General features: G+C 41.6%; 1 protein-coding gene across 2 annotated transcripts in view; it reads right to left on the reverse strand.

Annotated features, from left to right (window-relative positions):
- Positions 1-21123, reverse strand: part of LOC126418480 (uncharacterized) — a 102678-nt gene that overhangs the window by 53939 nt on the left and 27616 nt on the right. For both annotated transcript variants that reach the window (XM_050085254.1, XM_050085253.1), the window contains exon 2: positions 8722-8807. In XM_050085254.1, the coding sequence (XP_049941211.1) occupies positions 8722-8807 (86 nt within the window). The remainder of the gene's footprint in view (positions 1-8721; positions 8808-21123) is intronic.

Consider the following 21123-nt stretch of genomic DNA (forward strand, 5'->3'; position numbering starts at 1 on the left):
CAGGTTTTTACATGATGTTCTTGAATTTACATCATAAATGAGTCTTATTACAGGCTCCAAAAGTGTAAAGACTGCGGGGAGATTACGTCTATGAATCACAGAAAGATCAATTTAATTTTTTGTGACTGTTTTGGGAAAGAAATGAAATCGAAGGCAACTGGAACACACTATGACAATTATTTCCCTGATAGATAAAAGTCAATAGTATTGTCAAGCAACTGCCACCCTCATGTTCATCATTCAAAGCCTGGAAATTTTCTGTGGTATGAACAAGAACGGTATAATCTCTAAAATAAACTCTTGTTTTGGAAATACAGTAAGTGCTTTTCTATGAAAGTCGACAGCTATTCATATTCATTTCCAGATATGTTTCAGTGGGACATAACTGCCCATTACAGCCGATAATGTCATTGATTTAACCGTTGCGAAACTTCCACTGTATCCCAAGGCTTGGATTGTAAATTTCGTCTGATGGGCTCCAAGAGAATCGTGTCTCTCAGATATGGCACATTTCAGAAGTGGATTCAGAGGGTCTGTTCGCTACAGTACGTCATAATCCATCACTCCACTGAAGTTCCGTACAGGGTGTCAGGAAATTCCCGTTACAAATTTCTCGGACTTGTACATTGGAGGGAGTACATAATATTTTGAATAGAACCCGTATCCGGAAACGTACGGTACCCGCGCAACAACTATTGCGAGAACGAGCTGGTAACGCGACCACTTTCCAAGTAGTTGATCAGCTGTGACCCAGTACATGACTTGCTTTGCAGTTCCACTCATTAATATTCAAAGGAACTGCTTGTGTAGTCGTTGAAGGATTCTCTTCAACGTGATGGAGTATGTGCTCTTCCTATTCTGGTGTGTGGCGTCTTCTTGGAGAACCGCAGTCACACCTACTGGTGAAGGGGTACCTTTTCTCGAAGCCGTTGCGTTGTCGTGGCGTCTCGATAAAGGCGACGAGCATCTCTTCCGTGACCCTGATATTAGCCATTCAGAAAGATCATGTCGGTGTATTCTGCAGCTGTGTGTTCAACCTTGTCGCTCTAACATTCACGTGAATGAGGCTAGAACCAGTTCAGGAAGATAGGGTAGACGTCAAATGACATCAGCCGATCCTACGTAACCATCCCCCATCATGTCTAGCGAAGATGCTTTCAAACGGCTGTAGCATGTAAATTTCCCAGCATAGGTTCCTATTCAAAATATTATGAAATCACTCCCGTCTACAAGACCTAGAAGCTTGCGCTGGGGCTTTCCGAACCACCTCTTCATTAATTCACCTGCTTTACAAAAGATTCATCAGTAAAAGCTCTATCCAAAATTGCTACGTTTTCCAAGTTTCCACTGAACTGTGTTTTTCATGCATTTTAAGCTCAGCAACAAATTTCGTGACAGTGAAATTATAAGGCCGACAACACTGCAGTTTATTCAGTTTGAAGAGGACCCGCCGCAAAGAGAGACAAAACGTCGCTAAGTTCGCTTAGTATCTTCTGACGACGCGGCCTAACACTCAGAAGATAGTTATTCAGGTTATATGTATAGTGGAGCCAAAATATTCCCTTAAAACTTGGCTCTTACTTCCATCAAGCTAATGACTGTGCCATGACTGGCATTGTCCCAACTAGTAACCTAAGTTTTCAGTATTTCTGCCGTATGGCCTTGAACCTAATCGTTAGCGCGCAGGCGGTTTACGTGCTGGGTAGCGAGTAGGAAACGCAGAGAGTACAGAGTGCGGACGAATAGGTCGCTACTATACAAGGGCTGTTGTGCATCTAGCTTCGTGAATGCACTGGCGGCAGCTGGTCTGGCGAGCTGCATCAAGTGTTAGGTGACAAAACTCATGGGGTACCTCCTAGCATCGTTTCGGACCTCCTCCTGCCTTGTGTTGTGCAACAACTCTACGTGGCGAGGACTGCACAAGTCGCTGGAAGTCCCTTGCAGAAATATTTAGACATGTTGCCGTCACAGCCGTCCATAACTGCGAAAGAGTTGCCTGTGAAAAACTTTGTGCACGTACTGATCTCTATACTATTTGTGTGGCAAATTCATTCGCTCGAATTGTCCAGAATGTTCTTAAAACCAATCGCTAGCAATTGTGGCCCAGTGACATGGCGTTCGTTTGCGAATACGAATTACATGAATGGCTGCGAATGATCTCCAACTAGCTGAAAATAACCATTTCCAGTCAGCGATCGGTTCAGTTGGACTAGAGCATTCAGTCCATTCTGTATAAACAAAGCCCACACCACTATGGAGCCACCAGCAGCTTGCACACTACCTTGTTGACAACTTGGGCCCATGGCCTCGTGCTTTCTGTACCACACTCGAACCCTACCACCAGCTCATGCCAACCGAAGTCGGAACTCGTCTGACCAGTTGACGGTTTACCAGCCGTCTAGGATCCAACAGATAAGGTCACGACTCCTTGAGAGTCGCTGCAGGCGATGACGTGCTGTTAGCAAAGGCTCTCGCATCGATCGTCTGCTGCTAAAGCATTAAAGCCAAATTTCACCGCCCTGTGCCAACGATACCTTCGTCGTATGCCCCACATTGATTTCCACGGTTATTTCACTCGGCGTTGCTTTTATTAGCCCTGACAACTGTATACAACAGCCGCAGCTCTCTGTTGTTTAGTGAAGGCCGTCGCACACTACATTGTCCGTGGTGAGAGGTAATGCCTAAAATTTGGTATTGTCGGAACATTTTTTACGATTTGGTAGATAAAATGTCCCACGCATTTAGCTTCAATAACTCTTCCGAATTCAAAGCATATTGTTTTCTGTCATGGGGCCATAATTACGTGGGAAACCTCTTCATATGAATATCCTGAGTAGAGATGACAGCTCCACCAATGCGCTGTCCTGTTATAACGTTTGTACGCGATACTTTCGCCATCTGTGTACGTCCATAGCGCTAGCCAACGTTTTTTGTCACCTCAGTGCATCCTGGTGACGGTACCCTAGTAGGTCTGTGATACGAAAGAGTGTGCGTATGTGATGTGTGTAGCCAGCCAGGTTTGGTTAAGCTCACACTGTTAATAGGTACTGATATATTTGGTGAGCTCCTTCGTGGAGTCTACCGGCAGACTATTTTACTGTTTTTGAAGCACACGGAGTGTTTCTATTGACTTTGACATTTCTGCCTGGTATTTTCTGAATCGAAGTTTGGCTCACGTTGCTGACACTGCTACTTACTAGTGTACTGATATATTCACGAGGCCACTTTTTTAGAGAAGAGGATAAATACGGGTCTTGTTAATAAGAAAAGTGATTGCCGGATATTAATTATATTTCGGCACAGGTTTGATTCTCTTGTACACATATTACTTGAGTGAACTGATGTGCTAAATCCCTTTCACATTTAGAAGGACGGCTACGCTCGTGCGGCGTACAGTGATCAGAGGAAGCTAACAATTTTTTTATCATTACATTAAGCTAAAAGTGCTGTATCACTTAGAATGGTATTTTGCTCACATTAGTTGGACGTGTTGGTAAGATTTTGTTATGATTACCTTAATAGTCACTAAGCAACTTCAATTGCTATGTTGTCTTACCTGTCGTACTGAAGGGAATTACAGAACAAAACTTTTTTCTAGTGATCATGATTTCACTTTGAATATTGGCCGATTTTTTAAGTAAAATTTTTCCAGTTACGTGTCATTTACCTGGCGAACACTGTTTCCTGAATTAAGTGGTGGCAAGCCTGTCGGAATAACTAAAGGATATATTACCTCATACGTTCCAGTTAAGTGTTACGTGCCGATCTGTTTCAAAGAACTAAAGAATAACTGTTCCTCAAGAAAGTGGAATATCCGAAAGATAGTTTGGCTGTTGTTTTTAATTAAGTGTTACGTGCGAGACTATTTTAAGTAACTTACAGCATAAGTTTTCTTTCTGATTTAAATGCTGCTGGCAAACCTCTTTCAGTAACTGAAAGGCATATTGGCTAATGCTGTCTTAATGGAATGGTACTTGCTAAGCTGTTGAATAGCTAGAGATTACTGTTTTCTTAACTGAGAGTCATCAACTTACTGAAATAACTGCAGGGCTAATGCTTCTGAAATAATAACTATTGTCATTGGAACATTAGCTGATTATTACGTTAATACCTAGTCATCATGAGCTGGAGTACATTGCCAACTGAATTTTATTCTGTTGAATTATGGTCATTTTGAGTTTTATTATAGATTTCAATAAATGCAGTTGTGCAAAATATGGAACTCCAGCTCAGTCAATCGCTCAACCATTTGGTCATAGTGCCCCAGTAGCCTGCTACGATCTGGAAATTTAGATTAAGCTACACCTAGCGGCTATTAGTAAATCATAGCAAATTTACTGCGGCAAAATAGCCACATAAGTTAAAAGTACAGTTATGATAATACACAACGTTAGGAATTTTACATATTGTGGTTTGCATATTAATGTACTGACCGTGCCCGTTTTGTGCAGCGTTCTATATGGTAACGTTTGCATATTCACTGACAGTTTACCTTCATCCATTTCATTTGATTAATGGTACAACGTGTTGAGGCAAATAAGGTGGTGGAAACCATCGACTGACATTCAGGTGATCAAGTGTCTCATCTCGAAGTTCTCCTTTGTCCATGTTCGGTCATCAACGGCATATGCTGTAAAATTCTGGAGGTACGTCTTTCCTGTTCAATGTTTTTAGTAGACTTTCCGAAGCGCTGGTGCTGGATAACATTAGGATTGTCCGTAGGTCTTCAATGAGGAAGAATTTCCTCGCCAGCAGGTATACGTCTGGATCCTTTTGTCTTGGACACTCCAACTGCTTTCTTTATACAGGTTGACTTACTCTTTCAAGGGCCGTTGCGTTTTTCACTGTGAGATATACTCCGATGATTTCTATCTCGTACGTCGATTGTCGCTCTGAATAGTTCCATTGTGGTCTCTAGACTGAGGGATACTGAGGGATGAAACGTGTTACGTTTCATGGATAGTCATTATTGGTGGCATTGCTTTCTCTGTTACATGTTTTGTGAAACATTTGGCACTTGTTTGTGTCGTGCCCCATAGGTACTTTGGCATGACCTTCAGTTTTCTCTCCCATATGAATGTCTCAGCTGACACAGAAGCTCTTCCTCTGTCTGGAAACACGCGACCGCTACGGTCACCGGTTCGAATCCTGCCTCGGGCATGGATGTGTGTCGTGTCCTTAGGTTACTTAGGTTTAAGTAGTTCTATGTTCTAGGAGACTGGTGGCCTTAGATGTTAAATCCCATAGTGCTCAGAGCCATTTGAACCATTTGAGCTCTTCCTCTATTCCTGAGCACCATCGTTTCTGTTTTCGCCACACTTATTTCGAAGCTGTATTCGACGCACCAGTCTTCCGTATCATTTATTGCTTCTTGTAGCTTTGCAAAGTCATTCTGGCCTGTTACAATGTCGCCTGCATGTGGGTATGAGATTACACCCTTCCTGTGCGGTATTCTTACAATTTCCTCCTCTGTAAGGATACATAATAGTGGGCTCAGTGAGTCTCCCTGAAGTACTAGGTTTGATTGGAATATCGGCTCTGGTGGGAGAGTATTGCGCTTGCGATTCGTGTCCTCCACTTATAGTTCCCTCTAGTTTCTTTATCACTAGTTTCTGTTTATAAAGTCGAAGGCTTTTATGAAGTCTGTGAATGCTACATAAGACTTTTTTCTCTCTTCAGGACTTACCATACGCTCTTTAGTAGGAGTTGTATTGCGGTCAGTCTTAATCTTCCTTTTCTTAATCTCATCTGGTTTTCGAGTAGGTGCTCGTCGATTGTTTGGCTTATTCTTCCCTTATTATGTTTTTGAATACTTTGAAAGGTAAGTTTTCTAGTGCTATGCCTTTGTATTTGCTAGGTTCCTTCGGGTCTCCTTTCCCTCCATATAGCACTTTTATTATTGACTGTTCTGGAATGGAGGCTGCACTTGTAGTGTTTTGCCCACAGTGGAGTTGCTATTTGGGCCATATCTTTTAAGCATTCGCTATAAAGTCTGTCAGGGTCTGCAGCTGTTTTGTTCTTGGTGCTGTTAATGGCATCTTTGACATCTTCTGTGGCTAAAGGAACCCAGTCCATAGCAGTTGGTAGCATTGTCTCCTGTCTGCCCTTTGGTCTACCTTGCAGTCCTTCCTTGTTTAATATGTCGTGGAAATGCGTCTGACATTCTTTTGTATCGATGTAATGTGTTTCGGCTAGTGCTCTGGGGCTTAGTAACATATACGCAACTCTTGCGGCTTCCTCCATTAGTTTGTGTCCTTCTCTTTCCCAGAATGTTCTCTTCTTTTCTTTTACAGTGATCTTACAGAACATGGTTAGGCCGTGTCTGTCTGTCGCCCGGAGTGCTAGTATGTGTTAGACCGCCAGTCTGCTCGAGTTTGTTCAGGCAATGGTGATTGTCGGTTGGATCGATCGGTTGGTCGGTCGCGCACTGGGACACAAGATGACTTGTCCGTCTTGAGCGTCGGCGCATGTAAGGTCGCCACGTCAGTCGAGTGGGCCGCGTCGTATAGCGAGGGGTAGTGGCTTCGCGGCCGACACGAGAGCAACAGCAGCCAACCCACGACATCGGTCTGGCCGGTGCGAGCTGCTACGCCGTGAGACGGGAGATCGGCGCGCCTTCCTGCGTCTGTTGAAGCGGCTGGCAGCAGACGGTTCGCGAGAGCGATTTGGGGGTGGTGCGCCAGGTCTTCCCCAGACATCGCAGTGTGTTATAAGTTAAGTGATTCGTGATATGTTGTTTCATTTACTTTCTAAACTCTACTTGTTTTCTTGGTCAGTCACTCGTCCCCGTCTTGCTCGTCTGTCTCTCGTCCGCATTTGTTAGGCAGTTAGTGTCTGTCTGTCTGCCGTACGTTAATAGCTGCCTCTGTCATGTTTGTCGGATCCGGTGCTAACGAATTTATTGCTTAAGGTATAAAGGCCGAATTCCAGAAATATGTTTTTATCTTGCGTATCATCTCGATAGCCGCTATATGTGTAATGTAGAGAATGTTTGTACATTTTATTTAAGACTGCATTTTATGTTTTTTTTTTTTTTAAATGGTCATTTTAGTATATAAAGTTGCCACCCTTCCACCGTAAGAGTTTTCTTTTAAAAACAAGTTGCACTTTCGGTAGCAAGTAATTATTTTAATCCGAGTGTTTTGTACCATTCCCATCCCTCCTACGGGGTGCATAGTTTATGTGTTTGTGTGAGTTGTTAAAAATTTTTGGTTTAAAGTAATCTGGTGTGTTGCAGATTTGCACCAGTGTACTCTTTCAGAGGTTGTTGTGAGCGGTCGTGACTACGGCCGTGTTAAAAGGGAGCGGCAAGGTCCTCAGCCCGAAAGCTCATGCTGTCAAAAAAAAATGTTATTTCTGCCTCTGAATAAATTGTAACTTGATATTTAGAGGGTGCTTTCTGATTATAATTTTAAATTTTTTTTTAAAGGAAAGGGTTTTTAGGAATAAAATTTCCATTTGTTGAAATTTAATTTGTTTTCATCAGTTATCCACTGGCAACTACTTCTACGCTCACATAGTGTGATTAAATGTGTTAATGTTCTTGATGAATCGCTAGTAAATAAAGTAAATTCTTTAAGAAAAGATTTTGAAAGTAAATTCACGGTTCAATCGTTTCTCAGCGTAAATCGTGAGGAGTGTATGGTTATCTCCGCACCATTTTAGTTAGCGTTGGCTTTTTATTACATGTTTTCTTAGCCTGTAATCATTTTTCACACTTCTTTTGTCCTGGGATTGGTGGCTTGTCTGAGATGTTCTCCTATCCCTTCTGCTACTTCCTCTACTAACGAATTGTCTTCAGCATTTCAATTTCTTTTATATCGTCTAATTTTTCGTCCACCGAAGTTACTAGTGAGCGCTCCAGTTAAGTAGCTTTGGTTTTGGCATAAGGTGGCCGCTGCAGTTTATTAATGTGTACCCAACTGTAGTACTAACTGGGTACATCAGGTGTGTGCTATGTGTATGACCATGTCTCGGTCAATGTCCTTTCCCATTTAGCATTTTATGAGGTCTGTGATTTTGAAGTTTATATCAAACGATTTTTCATTGCAGTTGTTGAAGTTGCATATTGTTCGAAGGGATATTTTTATTCGATCTTTAGAATGTTCTCAGTGGTGTTAGTTGGACTAAGACCACTTTAGATGTACAGGAGTCTGTGGCAATGCGTCCGCTTTACACTTGTACGGTCTCTCAGCACATGAGTGGCGCGCTGTCATTGCTACTGACGTCCCATTGGTCGAGATGGGCGTGTCTCTTCACCTGGCGCTGGCTCACAACAACTACGTCAGGTGGTCCAGTTTGGCATCGGATTGAGATACTTGTTGATGAAGTTTGAGTCGAACTTGAAAAACTTAATAAAAACGAAACTGAAAAATAAAGAAGTGCTTCAGCCCAAGCACTCCAGTGCTCCGCCCCCCAACCCTGTTACCCTGGTACTTAGTACAGTGAAAGATTTTTAATACTGCTTTGTTTGAAGGTAATGAAGCTGTCCTCTCACCAACTGCTGAGAATCTAGGAAAGATACTTATTTTGTATATGCACGTCCGTTTTCAGTTAGACGAAAGATGCTGAGAGTTACGCATAGCTTCTGGTAGCTATCTGCCAGATGCAGCATACTTGCTTGCGCTGTTCAAGCGACGCTGGCGGCCCCTAATAGACGTGAGATTTCTATCGTTCGCTGCAGTGCGGCCGGGGTTACGCAGCTGCTTGCGCGTTACTCACGGGTCGCCGGTTGCGTCTGCTGCGTGGCGAGGCCGTTGCGTCACTGCGATGGCGGTCGCGATAGCCGTGGTGAAAACGAGCAGCCGCTGCAACACCACACAGGACACTGTAAACAACAACAACAGCGGCGGCGGAAGAGGCTGCGCTGTCCGATCTGGAACGCCACAGCAGTTTGTCAGTGGGCCGCGTTATCGGGCAACCAGAGCCTAGCTGCGGCTGAGGAAGATGTCACACTGGTTAGTGAGGCTACGTCTAGATCAACAGGTTTTTCCGTAAGAGCGTTAAAATTTTTAACAGGACGTAGAGGCTGCTCCAGTGAACAATTTGAGGTAGGGAACCTGGGGTCGGAGAAGTCAGCTTAAGGAGACAATACGAATAAAATCACGTTACTGTGTCCTTTCTTATTTATATTAGTTACAGTTGACTGCAAATACCATCACTGACACAGTGAACGTACTGTTTGTACATCCCTGGTGTGTTTCGAATCACCTCACAGGCAGCTACAATTCTGGCAACTAATTCCTTCTTCGTATTCAGTGTGGTCTCATACACAAGTGACTTTGGGTATCCCAATAGGAAATAATCAAGGGGATTCAGATCAAGTTCTAACAACCCTACCACAACAAAGGTCAGCATTTAATAACGGTTGTGGTGTTGCTCACGCTGCAAAATACTGCATTTTCGGGCAACAACTAAGTTATTATGTGGCAGGTGTTATTAGAGCATAGTTAATAGTCATCTCATGTAATAATGAAAAAACTAGGCACTCATCTTTTTGTGTTTCCCACGCTGGGCTCGTCGTAAAATCATGGCTCAATCGTTAAAAATCTAGGTGATTATGATTCCAAGCTCGGATGCAAAGAGGCTTAGGTTTTATTCTGCTATATTCAAAAGTTATGAAGATGCGCTTCACAAACCATTCTTAAAGATTACAATTTTGCTGGAAAATGGTGATGTAAAAAAATTATCAGCACTTCGAATTTTAGTTACACTTCCTTTTAATTGCTTTTACTGCAATATCACATGACACACAAACATCACTTCACAATACAAAACATACTTGAAAACATCTTCCTCACAGTCACTGTTAAAGTTCACATTTTATAAGCTGACTACGTTATGCGTCTTTCCAACATGACGTCCAACACTTGACTTTCTCAAGGTCCGACTCTCCAACAACTCAACAACTAACTAACCTATCACTTACGCGCCCAAAAATCAGAGTTACAAGTACGTCAAATATCATAGTGACAAAAGAAAGAATACACATAAGAGTAATATCATTGCAATATAAACATATCGATGTATCAAAAGTGAAATCAAATCTGAATGTTGTCTCAGAAATATGTTAAGTAGTTAACGGAAATACAGTAGAATATTACTGGTATCGAGAGGTTCAGGTGAGGTACCATAATGGTTACGTAATTCAAGTACCATTACAAAGTGATCTCGCAGACAAAGGACTAGGACCTATTCTTCCAATCCAGCGACCAGAAAATACACCATTGAGATCGTTGTTTACATCCACGCTAAAGCGAGGCAGTGCACTGTGAAGTTTTACCTACATCCTCTCGCGAACAGCCAAATGATCGTTCTCCAACAACGCAGGTAGAACTGTTTGCACGAACCTCAAGTACAGGTTGCCATTCAGACGGTTGCCATTCACACGGACAGATAGAAGATATGGCCCAATGAAATTGTCGCCTACAATGCCGGACCAGATATTCACGGCAAAATGTGCTTGATGGTGTGACTTTACTATAGGGTGTCGGTTTTCTTCATCCCAAACATGGCTGCTCCTGCTATTCGATCAAATGAGGCCTCGTCAGTAAACAGCACGATTTGGAGAAAATGAAGTCTATCAATCTGTCATTGTAACAACCATTGACACAATGCGACCCGTGGTGCAGACTCAGTCACAAGCTTTAAATAGATTCGTTAGGGGTGATATGGATATAATTTTTGTTCAGAGAGTATTCGTTACAGGCTAGTATGTGCAGCGCCCATTTCACGTCAATACGACGAGTACTTGTAGTGGGGTCCGCTGGAGCACGTTGCAGCACCTTCTATTCAGAATCGGGTGTGCGAGTGGTCCTCTTGTTGCAATGTCCCTCGTTTCTTCTTTGCAGTGAACCAGTCTCCTTAATTCGCTGATCGAGAGAAATAAACACTCGTCATGACGGATGATGATATCTGTTAGGAAATCGTTCCCTGTACAGCCTCTCAATAGTAAGAGCATTGCAACGTACTTATCCATACACAAGGTGCAAGTCAATGAATTCTGCGAAACTGTGCCGGTACAACACCATCGCATAGTACTGTACATCTCTGAATAGCAGTTAGTAATGAGTGGGTTTGTCGTTGATTCATAGCTCTTTCTATCATGGGAAAATGTAAATACGATACAATAGAGCCACATTATGGACAAGTAAAGTAAACAAAACCTGCATCGCAACTTCCTAGTAATCAGGCTCGTTATACTTGTTTCCTTGCAGGAAATAATGAATGTACATGTAAATAAAAGGTACAATACGTGTAAACCTGTTCGCATATTAGCTCTAAATAGGCAGGAAAGCAATAATGTTAGACAAAGTTGTAGACAAATTTATTTCCATATCTCCTTAAGCTGGCTTCTCAGACCCTAGATTCCCTACCTCAAATTGTTCATTGGAGCATTCTCTATGTCCTGTAAAATTTTGGACGATCTTACGAAAATACCATATGTACTCTGCAATGAACTGTGAAGTGTATGGCAAAAGTTATTTATCATTTTACTACCTGTTTTGACTTCGGTTCGTTCCATTTGAATATCGAGCACTGGAAGAAGAGTTGCCTTGACGCGTATGTGCAGACTGGTTCTTTTACGGGACATTTGGCTCCTACCTTCAAGATCCTGGCAGTTCAGTTCTTTTAGCATATCCCTGACGCCCTCCTATAGGTGAAGCAAACCTCCCTTCTTTGGATACCTTTAATATACTCTGTTAGTTCAATTTCGTACGAGTCCCATATACTTGGTAAATAGTATAGGATTCGTTGCACGAGTGTTTTGTAAGCACTGTCCGTGGCAGACCCTATTTTCCTAGAACACTGGAAATGACGTCTCCCATCTGCTTTACCTGTGACTGAGACTATATGAGACTATGTGAGTCAACCGTTTGCTGTTGACACTCGTTGATATTGTACTCAAACGAAGTTATGGGTATTGGTTCCTTGAATTACAGAATTGTATAATTCTGGTCATTTAAAGCTTACACCACTTACAAATCTTATCAGTATCTGAGTGAACAATGTGCATATCTTTTCAGACTGTGATATATCACATATAACGGCAACATCTGCGAAAAGTCCGAGGTTACTGTTAATATGCACTGTAAGATAATTAGTACATAACATAAACAGCAAGGGTACCAACACGTCTAGTACACACCTATATCTGTCGATGACTGTCCAAGACAACACACTGTATTCTCGCTGCTAAGAAATCCTTAATCCAGTCAATAATTTCGCTTCATACCCGATACGATTGTAGTTATGATAATAAACGCTTCATGTTAATGAATTAAGTGATTTTCGGAAATCAGTCGATACTGCACTATTGAGACACTTTTAAACTTTTTTTTTTTTTTTTAAAAAAAAGCGCGGGTCAGATTTTTCATGAAGACTTTTCTAAATCCATGTTGGTTGACATGAAATAGTTCATTCTATTCGGACTGCTTCATTACGCTCGACCTCAGAATATGTTCTGAGACTCTACAGACAGCTGTACGTCGAGAGAGTTTTGCCGGCACTTTGTGGATAGCTTCTGCTACCTTTCTTTAAGGCTGGTGTGAGCTGTGCTTCTTTGCAACTACTGTGCACAGTTTTCTGTTCGATAGGTCTACGCCATATTTTCGTTAAAAAAAGGAGTAATTGAACTGGAAATTTTGTTTAGAATCTGATAACAGATTATATCGGATCCCATAACTTTGTTCAATTTATGCGTTTCCACATGTTGCTTAGTGCCACCGAAACTAATCTCTACATGGAATGGACAAAAATATGGCAACTGTGCCGTCTCCCAGCGTAATTGTTCTCTGTGAACTTACGTGAGAAAAGAACTTAATATTTTTTGGTAATATGTGAAAACCACTGGCTCTTTTCATGTGAAGTCCATCGAGTGAGGAGGACAAAGGCAATAAGCATGATTATTATCTGTGTAGACAATGACTGTTGATTTTCATTTGTGTGACAGAAGACATTGTACATTTCTGAATATTACCGCTGATCTAATGTTTCAGCTCCTGAGACAAAAACAGATCAGGTTCATGTGTTGCTTTTGCTTTGGTGTTCAATAAAGTAACTGCGCTACAACGTAACTTCAATAAAAGGAAATAATTATGATCAATTATTTAGCACACCGAAGTATTGGGTGTAATAAGTCTGCGTTAACATTGTTACAGTTTAAAAGATTGTAAGAAGGTCTGTGATAAAAATAATTAACTATTTTGTATTTAAAAGACAATTTCATACAACATGTTACAATTACAATACACTACACACGAACACCAAAACACCCCAAAAACAACACATTACCTTACCTAATACAGTGTTGGAAAAACGTTGACATTCAAAAGTGGTTCCAGTTGTCTCGGAATGAATAAATACGTGTCCTGTATGGTTTCCAAGGGAATGTTGTTCCATTATTTTGCAAAACAGTGACAAGTTCAGGTGATGGAGATGAAAAGCGATCACGCAGCCTTCTCTCCAAAGTAGACCACAAGGGCTCAATAAGATTGAGATCTGGTGACTTTGGTGGCCATGGTAGCTGCGGCAATTTTTCCACTCCTGGGTGATATATGAGCTGTGTGAGTAGGGCTCTGTCATCTTGGGATACAGCATTACAATTTGAGAGCAAACATTGTACCATGAGATGGACGTGATCAGGCCAGAGTCTCGTCTAGGTCATAATTTCTCTCGTTTTTTTAAATTCATTTAGAATACTTAGATCATTTCAAAGTAAAATTCGTTGGATATCCACAAGTTAACACATATCTAATTGTCATTTTTATAATTACATATCACGCAGAGAAATTATGTTTTAATTACAAATATAAATTCCTAATTACCGATCTTTTTAAAGATTGTTAGTAACGAATGTTTAAATCAAAAAACCCCTTTCAAATCAAAATTTTCCGATGTTATTGTATTTACGGAAATGGTCGTAGAATATGCACCTTCGTTTAAAAATTTGCGTTGGCCGTAAAACCGATCGTCACCACGCACCTAACAAGTAAGCCATTCTACCAAAGACGCACGCTAGCATTTAGAAGAATCGATCTAACTTTATGATATTAAAGACACTCAAAAATTCCGAAGTGAATTTTCTTGAGAATTTTTGTGAGTTGCATTTAACGGTTTTGTTAACTGACATGTGGGCCTGGAACTTCACGTGTTAAAAAGAATTTTAAAAATCCGTTTGCCTTGTTGTATCCTTATCAGTTGACATCCAGTTATTAGTCCATATTCGACGTCACTGCTCTTCCATGACCTATCCATTCTCCTGTTACCATTTCTCTACTGAGAAAACAATACTGACCGCCTCTGTTTATACCGGCGGATTCGGTTCTGGTGGTGCGCATTAGATGGGGATGTCGTGACATTTTTGATGGACAGTGTATTTTACTTAACAAAGGTGAGTCAAGCGGCACATTACAAGCAATAGTAGACGCCTATGTCTACATCTTCATACACAACCACAGGCAGCAGCTCATTTTGAAAGACAAGCCACAGGTTACTTACCATTTTACAACTTATTAACTTTACGTCCTGTACATTTCCTCGAGACGGAAAATCTTCTGTCCAGGAATCAGCACGGTTTTAGAAAGCACCGCTCGTGCGAAACGCAGGTTGTCCTTGTCTCACGTGGTACCTCGTGAATTGTGGATGAAGGGAAACAAACGGATTCCATAGTTCTAGATTTCCGTTACCGTGACCCACTGCAGACTGGTAAGGAAGATATAAACACATAGAGTAGGCTCCCAGATATGTGAGCGGCTCGCAGACCTTTTTAGTAACAGAAAACACAACGTGTTAAAGTGTAAAAGCGGGAAAGTGTTAGCGTAAGGAGGGCTATGCGTGAAGCGTTCAGTGAATTCGAATGTAAAATTCTATGTACCGACTTGACAGAAAATCCTAGGAAGTTCTGGTCTTACGTTAAATCAGTAAGTGGCTCGAAACAGCATATCCAGACACTCCGGGATGATGATGGCATTGAAACAGAGGATGACACGCGTAAAGCTGAAATACTAAACACCCTTTTCCAAAGCTGTTTCACAGAGGAAGACCGCACTGCAGTTCCTTCTCTAAATCCTCACACAAACGAAAAAATGGCTGACATCGAAATAAGTGTCCAAGGAATATAAAAGCAACTGGAATCACTCAACAGAGGAAAGTCCACTGGACCTGACGGGATACCAATTCGATTCTACACAGAGTACGCGAAAAAACTTGCCCCCCTTCTAACAGCCGTGTACCGCAAGTCTCTAGAGGAATGGAAGGTTCGAAATGACTGGAAAAGAGCACTGGTCGTCGAGCAGATGCGCAAAACTATAGACCTATATCTCTGACGTCGATCTGTTGTAGAATTTTAGAACATGTTTTTTGCTCGAGTATCATGTCGTTTTTGGAAACCCAGAATCTACTATGTAGGAATCAACATGGATTCCGGAAACAGCGATCGTGTGAGACCCAACTCGCTTTATTTGTTCATGAGACCCAGAAAATATTAGATACAGGCTCCCAGGTAGATGCTATTTTTCTTGACTTCCGGAAGGCGTTCGATACAGTTCCGCACTGTCGCCTGATAAACAAAGTAAGAGACTACGGAATATCAGACCAGCTGTGTGGCTGGATTGAAGAGTTTTCAGCAAACAGAACACAGCATGTTGTTATCAATGGAGAGACGTCTACAGACGTTAAAGTAACCTCTGGCGTGCCACAGAGGAGTGTTATGGGACCATTGCTTTTCACAATATATATAAATGACCTAGTAGATAGTGTCGGAAGTCCCATGCGGCTTTTCGCGGATGATGCTGTAGTATACAGAGAAGTTGCAGCATTAGAAAATTGTAGCGAAATGCAGGAAGATCTGCAGCGGATAGGCACTTGGTGCAGGGAGTGGCAACTGACCCTTAACATAGGCAAATGTAATGTATTGCGAATACATAGAAAGAAGGATCCCTTATTGTATGATTATGTGATAGCGGAACAAACACTGGTAGCAGTTACTTCTGTAAAATATCTGGGAGTATGCGTGCGGAACGATTTGAAGTGGAATGATCATATAAAATTAATTGTTGGTAAGGCGGGTACCAGGTTGAGATTCATTGGGAGGGTCCTTAGAAAATGTAGTCCATCACCAAAGGAGGTGGCTTACAAAACACTCGTTCGACCTATACTTGAGTATTGCTCATCAGTGTGGGAACCGTACCAGATCGGTTTGACGGAGGAGATAGAGAAGATCCAAAGAAGAGCGGCGCGTTTCGTCACAGGGTTATTTGGTAACCGTGATAGCGTTACGAAGATGTTTAACGAACTCAAGTGGCAGACTCTGCAAGAGAGGCGCTCTGCATCGCGGTGTAGCTTGCTCGCCAGGTTTCGAGAGGGTGCGTTTCTGGATGAGGTATCGAATATATTGCTTTCCCCTACTTATACGTCCTGAGGAGATCACGAATGTAAAATTAGAGAGATTAGAGCGCGCACGGAGGCTTTCAGACAGTCGTTCTTACCGCGAACCATACGCGACTGGAACAGGAAAGGGAGGTAATGACAGTGGCACGTAAAGTGCCCTCCGCCACACACCGTTGGGTGGCTTGCGGAGTATAAATGTAGATGTAGATGTAGACTTCGAGTGGTCACTGTTATTTTCTATATACATAAATGATCTGGCGTACAGGTTGACCCGAGAGTATGCGGCTGCTTACTGATAATGTTGTGGTGTACGGGGGGTGTCGTCATTGAGTGATTGTAGGAGGATACATGATTCATGATTACTTGGACGAAATTTCTAGTTCGTTTGATAAATGGCAGCTAGAATTGTAGAAATGTGTAAGTTAAAGTGTAAAAGCGGGAAAAAGAAACTCAGAATATTTGAATAGAGCATAATTAATGTGCTGCTCGACAGAGCAACGTCACTGAAATGTCTAGGCGTAACGTTGCCAAGGTGTGAGATGGAACGAACGTTGGCTCATCTGCGACGCAGACCTCAAATGGGACACTAGTACGACCCATTATTGAGCACGCTACAGCTTGAGTATTTGGGATTCACACCAGTTCAGATTATAGAAATACATCGAAGCAGTTCAGATGCGGGCTGCTATATTAGTTACTGGTGGGTTCGAATTAAGCGCAGATATTGCGGCGACGCTTCGAAAACTCAGATGGGAATCGCTGGAGACGGCCGACGTTTTTTTCGAGGAACACGACTGAGAAAATTTACGGAACCGACATTCGAATCTGACTGCTGAATGATTTTACTACAGCCAACTTACACTTCGCGTAAGGGCCACTATGATAAGAGAACAGAAATAATGGCTCGTACGGAGATATATAGATAGCCGTTTTCCCTTCATATATTTTGCAAATAGAACACCAAAGGAAATGAATAGCAGTGGTACAGAGTACCTTCCGCTGCGCCTTGGACGGCTGCCTGCGGAGTACGTATGGTGATGTAGATGTAAATGTATGACTCCTTATATGTCTCTGTAATATCTAATATACTCTTTGTGGACCCTATGTGAGTTATACGTATGAGGATGTAGTACATTCTTAGTTCCCTATCTTCATACTATTTCTTAAGAGTTTCTAAGTAGGCTCTCGCCAGACAGTCGACGACCATTTTTAGGCTTCTGCTAGTTATTTTACGGCATAGCTGTAACGTTCTCCCGGGGTCAAACAGACATGTTTCAAGCTGTTCTTCTTTCCCTTCCTTCAAAATCGCTTGTTAGTCTGATCGGTATGTTCCTCATCCATTTACGATGTATATGATGGGTCGTATAAGTGTTTTGTAAGACTTCTTTGTAGACTCTTCCAGTACATAACCAACGAATCTACGTCAGCTGCCTATTTTTCCTGCGACGAGTGTATGTGATCGTTATACGAGGACATGCTGAAAAATAATTCCTCCAATTTTTTTAAAATTTTTTCTCAATATCGGTTGAGGTATCACATGTCATGCATATTATTCGGTCGACCACTGAGGCAATATGCAATCACCTTACCGCTAGAGAGCTCCGAGCTGTAGCGTGTAGCATGAATGTCTGTAACGTAACTGTGTCGGTGCGTAAGAAACAACGTACTATAATCGACGCTCTAATCGCAGAAAATGTGTGTGCAATTGAGAAACATAGAACGAAAGCCGTGTACGGTGACGATTAACATTTTTAATGTGTGACGTTAGGTTGTTGGTGGTCGTATTGAAGGAAATGGTGGTGCGAAACTGTATACAGTGCCGCCTTGGTTCCATTAGATTTTCGTCTGTTTCCAAAACTTCGAGGACTCACTGTAATAGTGATGAAGCCAAGGACGTAGCCAAAGAGGAAGTGTAGGGGGTTCGGAACCCCCCCCCCCTCACCTAAAGGAAATTACTCACGGCCTAGTTGCCGTGTAGTGAAATTGAAAGAGATTTTGTTTTTAATTCATACGGCGGAAAAGGGCTACCCCGTATCGACAGTTAATAGTGCCATCGCTATAATTAAATTACCGGTCTATATACAGCACTATCAGCTATAACCCACCCATACTTCAGCCAAAACCAACTACAGCACATGGCCTTCGCTGAACTCGATTGTTATTTGTTTATCAATTAAGGTCTTACTTGCAGTGGATCTTAATATAAGTGCTGCCGTTCATTGGTTTTGCTCTGTGTGCTGTTGTAGTTTTCAATAGCAGGTAACTTTGTATCAAGAAAGAAGAGGCAAACCAATTTTGATTAGTTCATTACCGTTATGGTAACTTACAACATGTGCGTGCTACTATAATAGCCTAATTACCTAAAAATAGCAGTTTAATGTCAGCACAGGAGTCGTTATTTGGAGACTGGTAGGACTTCGAGGGTGGAATATTTCAGTATTCCACAGCTAAGCGGAACGGTAAAATATTATTAAAAAATATGATATTAAAGCCAGTGCATAAAAATACACTTTGACTTGCCTGTCGCCCAAAAATCGCGATGATCAACAATTTCCTTAAAAATTTGCTCAAAATTTTCTCATTAATAGCCGAAATGGCAAAAGATCGCCAAATTGGTCACACGGGTGATATTCAGTTGCAAAAAGTAGTTCAGATACGGAGAGCAGAAGGGTATATGATGATGAAGTCGTTCGTTTCTATGAGATTTTTTCAGCGGACTGCTTGAATTCATCCAAGCCGACTGCGCTGAACAACCCCCGCACCTCGCCCCCCTCACTATTCGACCATACTATATTTACTTTCTTGTAACGCTATAATGATTGAAGTGTGTCCTATGACTATCTTCAAACTGTAATGATTTAAGCTATGGAAATATTTTTTTCGTTACTTTTGTAACAGTATTTACCTTGATTTCGGGGAGCTGGGATAAACAGCACTTTCTTTTTTTTTCTTTTTTTTTCGTTCTCAATTGTTTGCTGAATGTATTTCAATCTCTGTCTTCTGCTATAGCTTTTACTCTCTGCGGTTCTCTCTAGCACAATGGAAGTTATTTCGTGATGAATTAACAGACGTCCAACCATCCTGTTCCTTGTTTTTGTCAGTATTTTTCCAACACTCCTTTCCTCGCCAATTCTCCGGACAACTTCCTCATTCGTTACCTTGTCTTCTACCTAATTTCGAACGTTCTTCTGTAGCACCACATCTCAAATGCTTCGATTCTCTTCTTTTCCTATTTTCCCGCTGTCCATGCTTCACTACCATACAATAATGTGCCACAAACAAACATTTTCAGAAATTCATTTCTCAGGTTAAGATGTATGTTTGATGTTATTAGACGTCTCTTGGCTAGGAATCCCCTCTTTGCCAATGATAGTCTGGTTTTGATGTCCTCCTTTCTCCTTCCGTAGTGGGTCATTTTACTGGTAGGTAGCGGAATTCCTTAACGTCGTCTATTTCGTGACCATCAGCCCTGATGTTAAATTTTGTCGCGGCTCTCAGTTCTGTTACTTCTCATTACTGTCTTTCTTCGATTGATTCACAATCCATATTCTGTACTCATTAGACGGTTGCTTCCATTAGGCAGATCATGTAATTCTTCCTTACTTTCACTTAGGATAGCAATGTCATCAGCAAATCGTAACATTGATATCCTTTCACTTTGAATGTTAATTCCACTCTTGAACCTTTCTTTCCTTTCACTCACTGCCTCTTCGATATATAGATTGAACAGGGGCAAAAAGCTACATCCCTGTCTCTTTTGATCCGAGCACTTCGCTTTTGATCTTTGACTGCTTTTATTCCGTTTTGGTTGTTGTACATGTTGTGTATTATCCGTCTCTCCCAATAGCTTACTCCTATTTACCTCAGAATTTCTAACATCTTACACCATTTGACATAGTCGAACGCTTTTTCCCGTCCACAGATCCTGTGAAAGTGTCTTGATATTTCTTTAATCTTGCTTCCGTTATCAGAACTGCCTCTCTGGTGCATTTACCTTTGCTAAAGCCAAATTGACCTCCATCTAAAACATCCTCTATTTTCTTTTCTTATACTTGTCAGCAGCTTCGATGCATTAGCTGTTCAACTGATTGTGCTATAATTCCCACACTTGTCATCCCTTGGAGTCATCAGAATTGTGTGGATGATGTTTTCCTGAAAGCCGGAAAGATTCCACACACTAACGTGATTATTGTTTTGTTTCCATTTCACCAATGACTTAAGAAATTCTGCAGGAATGTTATCTCTCCCGTCTGCGTTATTCAATCCTAATTCCCCCAAAGCTCTTCTAAATTCTGATTCTTTTATTGGATCCCACACCTCTTTTGTATCGACTTCTCTTTCTTCTCCGTCGTTAGACAAGTCTTCCCCTCACAGAAGCCTTCTATGTACTCTTTTCACCTATCTGCTCTCTCTGCATTTACCAGTCGAATTCCATTGAACTCTCTATACTACCAACCTTGCTTTTAATTTCATTTTTCTGTATGCTGAGGGAGTCCTTCCGACAGTCATTTCTTTTCCGACTTCTTCACAGTTTTCATGCAGCCACTTCACCTTAGCCTCCCAGTACTTCCTATTTGTTTCATTCCTAAGTGACTTGTATTTTTGTATCCATAAATTTCCCTCAATATTTTTGTACTTCCTTCTTTCGTCGATGGACTTAAGTATTTTTCTGTTATCCATGCTTCCTTCGCTGTTACCTTAATTGTATCTGCGTCTTTCTTTGCAACTTCTGTG

Source organism: Schistocerca serialis, chromosome 9, assembly GCF_023864345.2.
Source record: "Schistocerca serialis cubense isolate TAMUIC-IGC-003099 chromosome 9, iqSchSeri2.2, whole genome shotgun sequence".
Taxonomy (NCBI): Eukaryota; Metazoa; Arthropoda; class Insecta; order Orthoptera; family Acrididae; genus Schistocerca; species Schistocerca serialis.